Below are 16,676 nucleotides of genomic sequence, written 5' to 3' on the forward strand. Positions count from 1 at the left end.
ACAGCAAATGTGCGACCAAACAGCACGCCCATTGTCCGAATCGTTGTCTAGCAACCAAGCACGCCTCAATATGATTGGCTGTTGGCTGTAAGGTACCTACTTTACGTTTAATACCAATTTAATCGCACTAATGTTTTTGTGTAAAACACACATACACCAATGAAGAACACGCACAGTTGTTTTGGATTATTCATTATTTTTAATATTACATAATAATGTTGACAGTGTGATTAAATAAGGAAAGAATCTATCGCGCTGTGTTCAGAAACACCAGTCACTTGTACTTTACTAATTACTTACAAGTAGCTTTAATGCAAATGTTGCATCACTGGATTTAAGAACAAGACAAAAAATAGCTCTTTGCACTGCAAAGTAAGCATCACCTTACAAATACTAGTACAGACAACTGCACATTCTTATTTTACAAACACAAAACGGTTGTTCTCTAAATCTATCTATCTGCATCAAAAAAAGCAAATAAAGTTATTTGGTAATCACAAGTAGCTTGAATGCAAGAGTTTGACAAATTACTTTTTCACTTAACAGAAATTTTTAATTTTCATTGTAAAGAAAGCACAAATAAACTAATAGCTTTTACAATGACCCAGTATTTTAATTTAGAAGGCATAACTATTATCTAGAACACAGGAACCATAATTGTCAAAATTGAAAAAAATCAGCTAGTTGATTAATTACACCTGTGCTGTCGCTGTGCAAAATGCCTTCGCGTATTTAAGTTCTTAGTCATGTTTTAAATGTTTAAATGGACTTTATCCAGGAGATTTATCCAGGAACATATTTGTTGTAGATATTGTAAAAAAGCTTTTCTTAGTATAAGGCAGTGAATTTCTCCTTTACTTTAGATCAATCAAATGAAAGAAAAGTCCTCTGGATTGCAAACATAGAAATAAAGCTATTTATGAGAGAACATTTGTATGGATAATATGTGATAAAAAAGATAGCATTTCCAGAACTTTGGCATGTTTATGTGCATATTTTGGGGGATTTACAGTGCACAATGGTATTTCAATTTATGATAAACTATTAGTTCATCCTATTATTGTATCTCTATATTTAACCAAAAATACCTCACTGGATACAATTCAATTGCACAAAACAAAGCCTGACCAGTTTTCATACAGTGCTTGTTACAGTTAAGGCTCTGAACTAGTCACTAACTGGCGCCAGGACTCCTCTGGTTTCAGACGGTCTGAGCAGTGAGTCTGTGGAATCGTCTTGCTTTGCTTCAAGCCACCACGTTGTCATATCCCCTTTTCCCTGTTCGGACGACACAAATGCGAGAGTCAATGAGAAAGAGAAGAGAGTCATATTGCAAAACACGTGACCCCTTGTTGAATTTTGAAATGAAGCCATTACGAGTTGACGGGGGGGGGGGGGGGCAGAGAGCAGCAGCTGGGGCAATGGCTTAGCGAGATATCACAGGTGTCCGCCGCCCTCCTTTGCGACTGGGAAATAAACCCCTCTTCAATATTAAAACCGGTACCACCCTAAAAGAGGTCTTAGGTTACAATGGGAAAAGACGCCAGTTGAACTGAAGGATGGTTCCCTGAAAAGCAAAGCAACCACCAGCCACTCCCAGTCTCTTTTTATTTGGAGGAAACTTTTGTGTAATCTTTTGAAATCTAATCCCATGTGTTTTTCAACACCATCTTTTGTGTGAATATGTTTAAAATGTTTAAAAAGAAACCGTGACAACAGACAGAAGGCGCAAATGGTATTGTATGCACCAGAACGTATAATTCTAGTGAGATTTCATTCAAAAGAAGCTGTGGTTGTACACTCAGTTTGGTGTGTGGACCTACGCTGACATAGTATTTCTGCAGAAACTTTGGCTCTGATGGAGCATTAAATGGTCAGTCTTTGTTGAAACTGTTCCTAGAAAGGTATTGATTCTACGTCATGGTGATTTTGGAGGCTACTGTGTGTTATGAACTGTTCTGCATTGTACTGAGAAGTATTTTGGTCATATAGCTTACTGATAGATATAAATGGCATGGAGTAATAATAGAAATATCTGTCAGTAAAGGTCTCTGCCTTCCTAATACAAATAAAAACAGTTGTGAGAAGCTAAACATTCTGTGCAGATGTTTCTGTTTGTCACTGCACCACAATAAATATACCAATATTCTTCAACACACATTTATAAAATTACCTTCACACTAAGAGATCCTCTGCATGTCAGAATGTAACCGCTAAGCATGTGAAGCAGGTCAGCTGTGGCCCCACTACACTGGATCTTCAGAGCTGTGGACATAATCATAAAGAACCACTTGTATCTTTGTACATCATCCTTCTGCATCATTATGTCTGAATAAATATCATGTTTTTTTAAGTTTAGAAATCAATATAATTTGAATCTGAAATTGAGATGTCCATCCAATTGAAAAAATTATAATTGTGCACAAACTTCACATAATCAATTTCCTCAAAACACTCTTAAGGTCACATTAAAGCTCGTATTATCAAGCTAAAACTTTTGACTTTTCCTTCTGAGCCGACGGTCGATCAGTATCTTTCCATTATCCCACTAGTTTAATGCTCACGCATTAGCTAGGGGATCCTATTGTCCAACCTCCATGTCTTAACTCCAACCTGGAGATGAGCTTAACAGAGACAGTTGTGTTTGTCATCAGAGATCCTGAACATCGATAGAAACCAGTTGCAAAAACAATATTAAGAAAACATGCAGAGGTCATGAAGCACATGTTAAAACGTGAAAACAACATACTTATTCATCTAATACAAACTGTGCCATGTTGACATATTAATTGGATAAAAAGCAGCAGTATCGAATCTTGACCTTCACTTGTTGATTCCATGCGTGATGCTGTGTTGACTGTGTCCCCAAACAGGCAGTAGCGAGGCATTTTGGTGCCAACCACTCCGGCCACAACAGGTCCTGGCAAAAATTTACTGTTTTTGAATTATGATAAAGCATGTATGAATATCTTCAGGGGGGGGTACCTACAATCTTAGTTATTTTTAGTCACATATTTGTACAACTATGAAAATCAGTAATGCATAATGGAAAATGGCAGACGTAAGAGCATATCATTTCAAATTATCACTGAAACAGATTACTGAAATATAAAAAAATTAACCCTTGTGTTTTCAAAACTAACCCCTATAGCTATTCAAAACCTTCAGTGATAAAAGAAAATGGAAAATATCCCAGCTACAGACATCTATTATATGGATTTGTACGGACCTGGGGCCACTGGATGCAATCTGATGAGATTTGTAATGCTACAGTGATAATCAGTTCTCTTTTAGGACAAGGCCATGTCTATCTTACAAAAGCTATTATTTATTTTGTCATACTTTGCAGGGTGTATGGGTCAGAGTTGAACAGGCATACAGTAGAATGGAAAAGTATTGCAATAATGCATCATGCATGTTATTCACAGTACCTGAGTGGATGCCAGCGCGTATCTTCAGCTGAGTGTCGGGTTTATGAGGGATTTCGAAAGTGTGGCAGACACTGACTAGATCCAGAGCCATGCTGGCTATCTCACCAGCATGATTGATGCCATTTTCTTGAGGGACCCCTGAGACCACCATGTCTGGAAGATAAGCCAGTATCCAGGGTCAAGGAACAATACAGGAAGAGAGAGATGAATTATTACTAAAATATCAAAACATAATTTCAGTCCCTCCTTTAATGGTTAAACATTATTATTATTGTTACTTTTTCTTTTAAATCATCAATTTTAGTTCTCTATCTCCCTCTTTACAAATGTGTGTCCTTATTTTCAAGCTAAGATGACTTTTTATATAATTACATATTAATGGTAGTTCTCCGTCAAAGCGATTTATTGCTTATGGTTAGTTGAAAATGAGCTTATTGTTTGTACTTACAAGCATCACCAATTGTCTCGACTTTGTAGACATCGTAATTGTCAATAATGTCATCGAAAGTGGTGTAGAGCTTGTTGAGGAAGTCCACCACCTGGTAGGGAGTGCTGGCCCCAGACAACTGAGTAAATCCCACAATATCGCTATCGCAGGGGAGTAAAACTGTGTCAGTCATCTCCGGTTCTACATGGATACGCATATGACGACGTAAATAATGTAGGATATAAAATCAATCATAGACCAATGGGAAAGATTATCTACAGACTAACAAATGTCCACAAAATGATTAAAATGATGGGTAAGGAACACCACGCAAACCTGAAGTAGACGGTGGCGTTGGAGAAGCTCTGAGCATCTGTTGTCCGACCCTGACGAAGGTCATCAGCCACCGGTTTTGGTAACATGCCTGCAACGGAATTTCTCCAATTTAACAAAAATGTCCCTTCTTTGGGACAATGGGTAGGAATGATAAGGTTTGCTGCTTCTGCACCACCACATGACAGTGAGCACATCTAACTGTGTTGTATCAGTAACTCATGTAACTCATGAGTGATTTCATTCAATTTGAATTGAACTGGCATCAACTGAAGGACATCCCATATGCTGCAATAATAGTATGCACACTGTGAAGATAATGTATATTTGCACATTTCACAATGAACCATTCATAATCCTGTTTGTACTCTGCAAGGTCACCAAAACCAATTATTTAAAGACACAGTTGATTTTTTTGCTACTCATTCCAATACCTCCACATCTGTTATCCTGACTTACTGTACAACAGCTGATCCGTCTTCTGTTTCTCTTGAAGAAGGTCCTGTGTTCTCTCAGCAACTATGGCCTCTAAATGTTTGCTGTAATTCTCCATCTGCAATAACAAAAAACCTTGTGTCTGAAGGTCCAGAAATTCCAGATGGCACAGATTGCTTTTTAATTTTGTTCATATCATTTGTAATAATGTCCAAATAAGTTGCATTCTATTTGTTCCATAAGTGCGTTATTACCAGTTTCATCATCATGTCCACAGGGCTGACTTTGTGTGGGTTCATTTTGTCGAGCATCTTCTTCACCTGCTCAAACGTGGGCCTCATTGTGGCGTTATGACACCAGCACTTCTTAATGAGCTGTTCAGAAGAAAGCAACACCTCATTGTCAGATTATTTGATGCCCATGACATACAATAACAATTTTGTTTAGTTATTTAAGAGACAAAAAAGAAGAATATTACAAGAGTACAAGCACAACATTGTTCTAATTATCTTTTATCGCAACATCTGCACACGAGACAGACCTCACAGTAATCCTCTTGACTGGGACAGTCAGTATCGGCCTTCCCTGCTTTGACTTCAGGCAGAGGGGGGCGCCATATGACATCCATCCTCACCCCTCCATCAGCCTGGTCCTGTTAGACAAGTCTGCTGGTTACAAATCTCAGGTCAAAAGGAAGCAGAAGGTTGTATAATACATACAAAGCTGTAATGCTCACTGAAATGAGGTCGGAGCGAGTTGCAATTTCAACCAGAATTATGGAGTAGCTGAGGAAAAAATATATGTATATTATGGATATTGCTGTGTATTTTCTAGTGCACAAATACAACACACAAAAGACATCTTTGATTAAACTGTATTACATTTTTATGTCAAATGAACTGCTTCCACTGGAACAATAAAACACACCTGTAGATGTCTGCTGCTGGGGATACATTGGAGCTGTTTCCCAGCAGGACCTCCGGTGCACAGTAAATACGGTTTACATCCCCACAGTTGAAGCCGTTACTGACGGCGTCAAAGTCCTCCCTTCTGTAAGCCGTGAGGCCAAAATCTGACACAGAATAACAACAAAAGTGAAGTACAGTGAAGAATAAGGTTGTTTATCACGTTGCATCGATTATTAGCCTGCATTGCTTCTAGTGTAGGATGTGGCAGAGAAGTGGAAGGATAAGGAGATGTCTTGTTTCATATTGTTATTTAAACACTGTATGTTGAGTGACTTATCAAGATTGTGTGACTGCTGAAAACAGAAATATATCAAAGACAAATGTGCTGAAGTTGTCTTTGTTTTATTACCTGAGATTTTGCACACCCAGCGGTCATCGATTACACAGTTTCTGGAGTGAAGTCTTCCATGAAACATCTTGTGCTGATGGAGGTATGACATCCCGCGAGTGATGTCAGTGGCGAAGGAGAGTCTGCATAAAAGAAACCCTATAGATGTTACTGTGTATATGTTTAGTTTTCATTGTCGTCTATTGGGAAAATGTTGTGTAATTGTTGAATTGTACATTTTCTTTCATTTAACTTCCTCGTCATCAAAATATTTGATCTGATTCACTGCAAGTATTGACAGGACCATGACCGTCAGCTCCTAGGTGTCAGTATAAACTACACAAAAACAATGAAATATATGTGATATTTTATCACCTGAACCCCCAGTTTATGGGGACGTCTTCATTCAGCAGGACATCTGACAGGCTTCCTTTTGGGCAGTACTCTGTGATGATGCTGATGTAGGGGATCTCGATGGAACCACCAATGAACTTGCATAGATTGGGGTGATCCAGTTGCCTAGCCAGTAGGACAATATAGATAAAACTAACAAAGACAACATTTTATTTATTCAGTAAAATGTGTTTTTCCTCACCTAACTTCCTTCACCTCCTTCCTGATGGTTTTGGAGAGGGTAAAATGTTTATTCTGGATGTGTTTCACTGCCACTGTCCTCCCGTCACTGCAAGAACACCCCTGATTGAACTGGAAATTCTCAGTAAAATGTATTTGAGACATGCAGAGGAACCTGACATAAATAGAGTCATTTAATTGACACTGTTTATCTAATTATATGGATTCATTAAACTGACTTGAGACAAAGTAAATTATCTATATTACTGTTTAATGTTGTGTACATTGTATTAATTAAATCACTACACAATAAAACACCATTTCTAAACACAAATTCTAATACATTTATAATATTTCATTATTGTCATTGGTTTCTAGTATATATAATTAGCAGTTTTGTATTTGTTTTAGTGTGCGCATATTACATATACTGCAACTGCAACGGCATGTATGTATTTTGTAAAATTATGATGTAAGTTGTATTTATTTATAATAATTGTGCATGCTTAAACCAATGATACCAGTTATAACACATCGTGGCTGAGTTTTGTAAATCATTAGACACAGCTCCTAACGGTACAGCGCGGATTCATATGGTGTAATTGGTATAAAACAGTAAAAGACTGCATCCTACTGAATTTTTGATCAATAAACATTCATATAAATAATCATTTTTCTCACAATATGCCTGGCTGGATGACAGAAGTATTGATTCCGGTGAACACGGTCAGCTCAGTTGTTTGACTGATGGTGGAGATACTTTTGACGCGCTGCAGACTGATGGTGCTGCAGAGGCCCATGCAGCAAACTTTACCTGCACACACCAGACAGTTAGATACACAAGGTCAGAAGTAAGAACTCATTTTTTATGATTATAAAACTGACCTTCAGGTCTGGTCCATTATTATATTAACATTGTATTTAAAAATGCAAATCCCACAATAACAACATTTAAACAAAGCTTAATTCATGTGTAAAAAGTTTCTTTTAAAAACTTCAGTGTGAGACTTTTTACCAAATATTATGCTCTTGTAGCTGATTATCCAACTTTCATCCCAAAGCATCCTCTGTTTTTGATACTGGAGCCACTGCAGGGAGAACATTCAGAGACACATCTGGGCATGAAACATCTCCTGCATGTGTGTGTGTGTGTGTGTGTGTGTGTGTGTGTTGCACAGACTGACCACTATGGTTAGGATGAAGCCGCCACTGAAGAGAGCCACTGGAAGCCCGATGGCCACTTTGATAGCGATGGACATGGGGCAGATGCCACAGTCTGCAGGGCAGTTCAGACAGTTCTCCTCCAGCTCACAGACGTCATCGCCACACACTGAAACACAATCACACATTTTACATTGGAGGTTTTAATCCATGGATTTCAGTGGCAGATAGTTTACAAATTAAAGTGCAAACATTTTATTATCAAAATGTAATGTTTCAGATGACCATATATATTACATAATTGGTTGTAAATGCGATTGTGACGCATCACTTTAATTTTGCAGCCGGTAGAGATTGTACAACTCTGAATTTCCTAAATGTATTATCTATTGTTGTTGTTGTTGTATGAAGTCATTTAAAGTCATTTAATTCATCAAAAAATGTAGTGGAAATTTAAAGGAGAAGAAAGGACTTTAAGCAGCCTGTAATTAATTAAATGTACATATAGTTACTTTTCACAGCTGACTGTAGTGAAATGTAATCCACACTTATGTTTATAATGTTTAAGAATACACATACATTGACACATACGTATTTGTGTATTATTATAACCCAGCTGTTGGCTAAGCAGTTGTTTTGAAATAATGGCTATGTTTGGCCTGTAAATAAGGATGTGGTCTTCCTGTCTTTTACTGATTTTGCTCAACACCCAAGATATTGCAAATTTGCACAAATATGGCTTTACTGGATCGTGATTGAGCAACAGAAAGATTATTCAGCACATCCTGCTGCACTCTGCGTACCAACAATTGGATTGTTAGCAGACTGACCTTGAGCACTGACAACGAGCACTTTGGACTCGAGTGCCGCGTGCATGCGTCCCATTTTGATATGAGCAATGACGGAGGTGACTCCCAAGTGGATCAGCACCACCTATGTGACAAAACACCACCATAACATTTTGGCAGGGGAAGAGTTAGGTTGTATGTTGGTAATTTTGAAAATCATTTCACTATCATTTGTTTTACATAAGGTAATAAAACAACAAAATAATGGTTGACTTTCACTCACTAAATCAAATGAGAGGCAAAAGGAAATGAAAAAATCAGGAACAGAATTTACAAAATAAAACACTAAACTTACTGGGACATAAATAAAATTAAATATGAATTTAACAGTAGTGAAACAATCAGAGCTGTAATTGAATGTGTAAACCATACAAAGAAATGTTTGTCCTGCACACATTGATATTCTCTCAGATTATACAAGATTTCACCTGTTATAAGAGCATCTATAGCGTTTTGTTTCTGTTTGCTCACCTTTGAAGTCCAGTATTTCTGGGACATCTTTCCCGCTTTGGAGACCGTGTGAGTCACAATTTCACCGTCGTCGGGAATCCACGGGCCACAGATCCCCCCTTGTTTCTGCAAAGAGACGACACAACAGTTTACAAGGTTTCATTCTAAAACTCGTCCTTTAGACAGTCCATTCATCAGTAACAAGTGCTGACATCTGAAGAACTGTTATTTGGGTTCATCGAGTTGTGTGTCTGTGTTTGTCTCCGCTGCTACAGATACTTTTAAAACCACCCAATCAGATGTCAACTTTGCAATAATGTACTTTTTATTCTGGCTTGTAATAACCTGTATTATAGTAGAATGGTTTGAGTTTGGTTTGAGAACATTTGGTAAATATATAATATCTTAATTTATTAAACTCTTAAATGAAATGTACACTTCAAAGAACCCACCATGAGGCCGAGAGGACAGGAGTGGACGTTGGCGTGGTAGACGCAGCAGTTCATTTCATTGGCGTTGTTCCAGTTTGGTGGGCAATCATGTTCATGACAGAACCTCTTAGCCTCTGACGCATTACTAGGAAGGGAACATGGGAGGGTGTCTATTAAAATCAAGTAGCACAAAACTCAGTGTTGATATTTACAGTGGGAGGCGTTCCTTTCTTCATCCTAAAATTAAAAATACATCTGCATATTCCACACAACGTGTTCATGCAGAAAAGCCGATGCATATTTGAGAGACTGCAGATATCCGCGTGGCCGATATCTCCAAACTACGAGCAACTAGCACAAAAGGGTTAAATGAAAGTAGCCACAATTCAGATAATAGAAACTGAATTAAAAGGATACTGACAGGAATAGGTAATACATTATCAACTAAATATACCCAACAAATAAACAATTGTGTTCTTGCCATATCGCTTCTTTTGAGTGTGTGTTCCTGTGAGTGTCTTTGTGTTTGCATGTCGACATGCGTGTGGGTTCAGGGCAAGGCCCACATTCAGGATGTCAGGTCATTCATGTAAAACACTTACTTGAACTGGAAAATCTGGTTCTTCACAGCGTATTCGTAGAAGGAATCTGAGGCCGTCACCGTGTACGAGACATTGAACTCTTCCCCGTTGGAAGCCTTCTCTGGAGGACGCTGCAGCCAGGCCATTTCCAGACCTGTGAGAACACTCGTGCGTGTTCAGCAAATACTGCTCACATGCATGCGGATTGTAAAGGATACTGTGTGCTATATTTGCACACGGTTCCATCGAGCCCAACTTTTTTGGTCACTGTAATTAATTCTAGGCAAATGTTGTAATGTTCTAATGTTGTCTCTTTCCTTCCTTTACCTGATTGTACACCAAATACTCACAGGTAAACATATAAACATGAAAACGTACCACCACAGCTTATCATGTTGAAATCATTTGGACCGTTAATCGGCCAACAGTCATACTCAGTGTTGTCCAGATCATGCCAGCAATGGACTCCCTGCAGGCGTAGACAGGAAGGTTATTAGGGCCTGAGCCGACTGCAAGTCGGGCGAAAGCCCTATTGAAATTGCAAGAATTCTTCTTCTTTTTATTATTTCGCCACTTCGAACGCACTTTCGGGGACTTCATCATGTTCAAAAACTCTTGAATTTTTGCACGCGCATCAGAAGTGCGCAAAATTGACGTATGATTGGGGTCCCGCAATTAGAGGAGAAAAAAAAGATCTCTCTAGCGCCCCCCAAAGTGGCCGCAATGTTAATTTTTTTTTTTACTTTTACCGATCGACTTGAAACCTTTTCACACAAGTTCTCTTGGATGTGCTGTACACAAAAAAAATTATGGTATGCAAATGCGCCTACCGTTTTATGGCCGCCATTTTGAATTTTGTGAAAAACACGTTTTTGCGAACTCCTCCCAGACGCTTGGTCCGATTCTTACGAAATCTTCGGCAAAATGATCGTTGGCTTGATGCGATCAAAAGTTATCGAAAGAATGTTGATATCTCATTTTTCAATAAAGTTATGGACCAATGAAGTTTGTAGGTTTGTGTCCTGAAAATTCAAAGGCCTATAACTTTTTTTTTTTCTAACCGTCATTTTCACCAAATTTTGAGGACATGTTCACAATGAGTCCTAGAACATCCCCAAATTTTCCCAGAATATTTGAACATTAGGGGGCGCTGTGGTGATTCTGTGTATTTTTGGCCATTTCCTTCAATTTTTGCATTTACAAACGAACAAACTCCTCCGAGAGTTTAAATCCGATCCATTTCAAAATCTGGCAACTGGTTCCTGACACCCTTGGGGTCAAAAGTTATTAAAATCAAGAGTTTTCATAAAACTACCTGGGCGTGAGCTTGCGTGCAGTTTGGACAATTTTTGAAGATTTTTTTCCAAAATGTAAAATGGTATAACTCCAAGGAACATTGATATTTCTGGCTATAAATGTATATTCATGATGCTTGTGTAGGCCTTTAAGTAATGCCATGCAGTGATTTTCGAAAAAGTATAGCGCCACCTATTGGCTTAGGTCAATGCAAAGTTTCTACATTTACATGTCCATTTCCTAGCCCTTTAATCTCATCAACTTCAAATCTGGGAATATAAGACGTAAGACTGTGACGATGGCTCACAGTGAGAATTGGGAGTTTTGGACCAACTTTGTGGCTGTGACGTCGCCATATTCGCATGAAAGTTCAAGCACATCTTCTGAGCCTCGGCACACTCCAAAACTCTTGAAAACCTCTGTGAGTATCCTACGTGATGACCTTTACAGACCTGATGTGCAGTTTTGGATCAAAAGTGAAAAATTGCCTCCATTGCGCCCCCTGGAAGATTTTGACGACGCCCCGCCCGCACCCTGTTTGACTGACAAGTCCGCTGATTTTTTACCAAATGTATTAAAGGGAGACTTAAAAAAGTCTCTGAGGAATTTTCTCTAAAACAAACAGGAAGGCAGTTATAATTTTTATAGTGTGAATATTACCTGTATTTTTGGCGGAGAGTGACCAATCCTATTTCAATGACTTTTCGAATTCTAAAATCCATCTGGAAGAATAGCTCAGTGAGTAAGGTGTTGGCCCCCCGACGCTATGGTCGTGGGATCGACTCCCGACGAAATTATTTTTTTTTCTTCTTTTTTTAAACGTGTGTCCGGCTGATCTAACGGACAAAATGATTCAGTTTACTCTCCTTGCTGAGGTTATGGACTTTGTACACTTAAGAGCAGGTATGTCAAACTCGTTTCAGTTTAAGGCCAGAAACTGCTCCGTGGCCGCGCATACAGCTGACAGAAGAAGGTAAGGCTGATGCAGGACAGCTGGCTCACGGCGCAGCCGTTCTGCAGCGTGTCGCGGGTTTGACATATCTAACCTAGACAAATAACACGGACAGTTCAATATATTTACATCTGGATTTAAATACACGTATTCTGCAACATACGGGTGGAGATGCAAACACGTTTGGTGATGTAAATAGATGTTACGGGGAAATTTTAAGTTAAAGAACTTCATCACCCAGAATTCCCTATTCTTGGTTGACGGACATGCGCAGACTACGTGCGCACAGCCGCGCACGTAGTCTGCGCATGTTCCGGTTTTGTGTTGAACAGGCACAGTATCACGCTGCGTATTTTAAACTGCTAACTACACACCTATACTTCAGGAACTATTACTACTATGTGGATGTAAGCAAAGTGTTCTCATTCCCTCTTGGATGTGTGCAGCCAGTGAGGTACGTTTTGTTTAAGGGCTAGTTATATCTGCTCGACGGCACGGACAGCTAACTGGGCTAGAGAGAGGAGCTAGCGATTGCCGGACGGGCCAGCCAGTCAGCCAGCTTGCTAACTACACACCGAGGCTTACGTGCACATGTACTCAACGAAGTGGAAACGCCTTTGACGGTGAGTGATTACGTTTTCCTTGTGCGTTCTCCAGTCTTACCCAGCATACGTCTTTTAGCTAAGCTAACTACGGTAGCTTTACAGCGTCAAAAGACACCTCTTCACGCTATTAACGCCACTTTGTTTACGTTTCCGTGTGCCCTAAATAACTTGGCCCGATTGAATCACTTTATTTACACACTGAGTAGAACCGTGCTCGCAGCAGCTAACTAACTACTTTGTTGTTTAAAAGCGTCAGCTAAATGACACGTAATGTAATGTGCGTCTTCAATGCTTTTCAATATGTTATATATTCATTTCCTTCACAATGAGCATGAATCTAACATTAAATGATATGATTCATATGCCCCTCATTCCAATGAAATAATATACACACGTCAAGCTCATTATGGAGTTGAAACAACAAATTACTAAACTGTAAACAGTTAATATAAGAGAAAAAAATATTGTAATCAAGATAAATGTTTTTCAAAATGTGTGATTAACTAGTTAATTGTCTATAATCTGTTGACAGCCCTAATCGTATTCTGATAATACACCAAATACTACTGTAACTCTCTGCTGGCAGGTCTCCCTGCTGCCGCCATTCGACCACTGCAGCTCATCCAGAATGCAGCAGCTCGACTGGTCTTCAACCTTCCAAAATACTCCCACACCACTTCTCCGCTCTCTTCTTTGGATACGAGTGGCTGCCCGCATGCAGTTCAAAGCATTGGTACTGACGGACCACGCTGTGAATGGATCGGGACCAGTCTACATCCGGGACATGGTGAAACCCTGCATCCCAACCCACGCACTCCGATCTGCATCTGGCAAGCTGCTTGTTCCTCCCTCACTGAGAGAAAAGCACTCGACGAGATGGCGACTCTTTGCTGTCCTGCTCCCAGATGGTGGAATGAGCTCTCTGATGACATCAGGACCGCAGAGAGCCTCTACATCTTCCGTCGAAAACTCAAGACACACCTTTTTAGACTCTACCTTGACTAAAACACTAGCAAACCGTAGCACTAACAAATGGTAGCACTTAAATTGTACTTATAATGCCACTTATCTTTAACATGTTTTGGGCGGTGATTTATTCAGTCATGTTTAGTCATATTTTGTTTTTTTTACTTGTCAATATGGTTTGGTACATGCCGAGTTAATCAATACACATTCTAAAGTGCAACGTCCATATGTGAATAAGAGTTGTATACGTTTATCATAGTCAACATGGTGTGGAAATATCCCTTATGTAGTTGGTCAATGGGAACTATAGTAGGCAGAAATAACAGCTAAGGTAATTACAGGTGGATATTTCTGGGAATTAACCTTGATTGAGACTGCATCTATGATATCTAAGATATACAGGACAAGAAAAATGCACTGGATGTGTATATGTGTTGAATCAATTATACAGACGCAAACTGGAGAACGAGACAAGTGTTGCTGTGATACGTACACTCACCGGCCACTTTATTAGGTACCCCATGCTAGTAACGGGTTGGACCCCCTTTTGCCTTCAGAACTGCCTCAATTCTTCGTGGCATAGATTCAACAAGGTGCTGGAAGCATTCCTCTGGGAGTTTGGTCCATATTGACATGATGGCATCACACAGTTGCCGCAGATTTGTCGGCTGCACATCCATGATGCGAATCTCCCGTTCCACCACATCCCAAAGATGCTCTATGGGATTGAGATCTGGTGATTGTGGAGGCCATTTGAGTACAGCGAACTCATTGTCATGTTCAAGAAACCAGTCTGAGATGATTCCAGCTTTATGACATGGCGCATTATCCTGCTGAAAGTAGCCATCAGAAGTTGGGTACATTGTGGTCATAAAGGGATGGACATGGTCAGCAACAATACTCAGGTAGGCTGTGGCGTTGCAACGATGCTCAATTGGTACCAAGGGGCCCAAAGAGTGCCAAGAAAATATTCCCCACACCATGACACCACCACCACCAGCCTGAACCGTTGATACAAGGCAGGATGGATCCATGCTTTCATGTTGTAGACGCCAAATTCTGACCCTACCATCCGAATGTCGCAGCAGAAATCGAGACTCATCAGACCAGGCAACGTTTTTCCAATCTTCTATTGTCCAATTTGGATGAGCTTGTGCAAATTGTAGCCTCAGTTTCCTGTTCTTAGCTGAAAGGAGTGGCACCCGGTGTGGTCTTCTGCTGCTGTAGCCCATCTGCCTCAAAGTTGGACGTACTGTGCGTTCAGAGATGCTCTTATGCCCACCTTGGTTGTAACGGGTGGTTATTTGAGTCACTGTTGCCCTTCTATCAGCTCAAACCAGTCTGGCCATTCTCCACTGACCTCTGGCATCAACAAGGCATTTCCGCCCACAGAACTGCCGCTCACTGGATGTTTTTTCTTTTTCGGACCATTCTCTGTAAACCCTAGAGATGGTTGTGCGTGAAAATCCCAGTAGATTAGCAGTTTCTGAAATACTCAGACCAGCCCTTCTGGCACCAACAATCATGCCACGTTCAAAGTCACTCAAATCACCTTTCTTCCCCATACTGATGCTCGGTTTGAACTGCAGGAGATTGTCTTGACAATGTCTACATGCCTAAATGCACTGAGTTGCCGCCATGTGATTGGCTGCTTAGAAATTAAGTGTTAAAGAGCAGTTGGACAGGTGTACCTAATAAAGTGGCCGGTGAGTGTATTGTGGTCATCGTGCCCGAGACCCGTAACAATTACTCCGCAGGTCTTTTGCAGCGGGGCAACAGCCCGGCGTCGGTGGATTCCGTTCGCGAGGCCGCAGATTCAGGTTTGAATGGCAGCCCCGAGAGTGATTTGTTTAGTCTCTTTAGTCTTTTTTGACCCGCGAGCCCGGCCGACCGCCGCCCCACCCCGACGTGCGAGAATAGGCGAAGGCCCGTTCATCGCTGCTTGCAGCTTTAATTTTTAATGTAATGGCAGGATTCTGTGAGTGTAACATTTTAAAAGCTTAGTGTGTGTTACCCGCAACCCTTTATGAATGATAAGCAGTTTGAAGATGGATGGATGGATGTGTGTTAAGTATTTATCAGTGAGTCAGCTCTTCAGATAAGAACGTTAATTAATCAAATGCACAATGAGTATCCAACATCAACATCACTAGCATTAGGATGGGAAGTCAATGTAATAAAGAATCACAATATTATCCTTCATTCGCGATTGATTCAAATACAGGTTGTAATCAAGGAAATCAGCCCTACAATAAGCTGAAACCCAGCAGGGGACAGACACACTACACCACCACATGCCCGCAGCAACAAGTGTTTCTGACAAGACAACAAAAGCTAGCGTGGTACCCCAGTGGTAAATGTTATCAAACAATAGGATTTTGTGCTATTTCTACATCTTTGTAAATATTATACGAAGGAAAATGCCTCCTGCCCTTAATCCACTTTATTTTCAAGTCTATCAACGGGTCCACTCAGACATCTGTGGCTACTTGTCCACATTTCGTCTCTCTTAGATTTAAATTATAATTTATTAAAACCATGTGAGAACTTACCAGCAGGAAACACAGGTAAAGAGCTGTCCGTGGAGCCATGAGGAGGTTTGCTGCTCGGCTGGACCCACTCTTGACTGACAGAGTGAACGACCCAAATCTTCTGCGTGTGTGTATGTCTGTAGAAACCCCAACAGAATGAAGTACCCTTCTCTAAATGTTTTTCATTTCTTTTTTTAATTCCCTGAAGCCCGCCCTCTACCTTGTCATTAATTGCCCAATCAGCAGAAGAGACTCTCCAATCACAGTTTAATCATGTACTCCTTCACAAGGTGCTTTCAGCTCACCTTCACGGTCCCTCGGGTCAGAATCCCCCAAGAAGTTTCTGATGCACCTGAACTC

The 16,676-nt window shown here is 40.2% G+C and overlaps 1 protein-coding gene across 2 annotated transcripts; it reads right to left on the reverse strand.

Moving 5' to 3' along the window:
* Positions 1-226: 226 nt before the first annotated feature.
* On the reverse strand, positions 227-16,519 carry LOC119216162 (atrial natriuretic peptide receptor 2-like). 2 transcript variants are annotated; one of them, XM_037468625.2, is made up of 23 exons: positions 16,338-16,518; positions 10,345-10,435; positions 9,988-10,120; positions 9,407-9,530; positions 8,976-9,080; positions 8,487-8,589; positions 7,680-7,825; positions 7,511-7,583; positions 7,177-7,309; positions 6,518-6,604; positions 6,298-6,441; positions 5,944-6,065; positions 5,554-5,698; positions 5,363-5,411; positions 5,168-5,278; positions 4,881-5,000; positions 4,651-4,744; positions 4,195-4,282; positions 3,880-4,019; positions 3,432-3,584; positions 2,822-2,920; positions 2,174-2,265; positions 227-1,278 (listed from the first exon to the last, which is right to left on the reverse strand). In XM_037468625.2, the coding sequence occupies exons 1-23, from the start codon at positions 16,374-16,376 to the stop codon at positions 1,168-1,170; spliced, it is 2,502 nt and encodes an 833-aa protein (XP_037324522.1). In that variant the 5' UTR covers positions 16,377-16,518; the 3' UTR covers positions 227-1,167. The 2 variants fall into 2 exon arrangements, with proteins under 2 accessions (XP_037324522.1, XP_062419423.1); XM_062563439.1 differs by lacking the exon at positions 2,822-2,920 and having other exon boundaries at positions 16,338-16,519.
* Between the last annotated feature and the right edge of the window lie 157 nt (positions 16,520-16,676).

The sequence above is a fragment of the Pungitius pungitius genome, chromosome 7 (genome assembly GCF_949316345.1).
Source record: "Pungitius pungitius chromosome 7, fPunPun2.1, whole genome shotgun sequence".
NCBI lineage: Eukaryota > Metazoa > Chordata > Actinopteri > Perciformes > Gasterosteidae > Pungitius > Pungitius pungitius.

Coding starts and splice junctions, on each gene's coding strand:
- LOC119216162 (XM_037468625.2), bottom strand. CDS start 16,376: ATGGCTCCACGGACAGCTCTTTACCTGTGTTTCCTGCTG. Junction 4,745..4,880: donor TGGACATGATGATGAAACTG/GTAATAACGCAC, acceptor TTGTTATTGCAG/ATGGAGAATTACAGCAAACA. Junction 1,279..2,173: donor GAGGATCTCTTAGTGTGAAG/GTAATTTTATAA, acceptor TCGTCCGAACAG/GGAAAAGGGGATATGACAAC.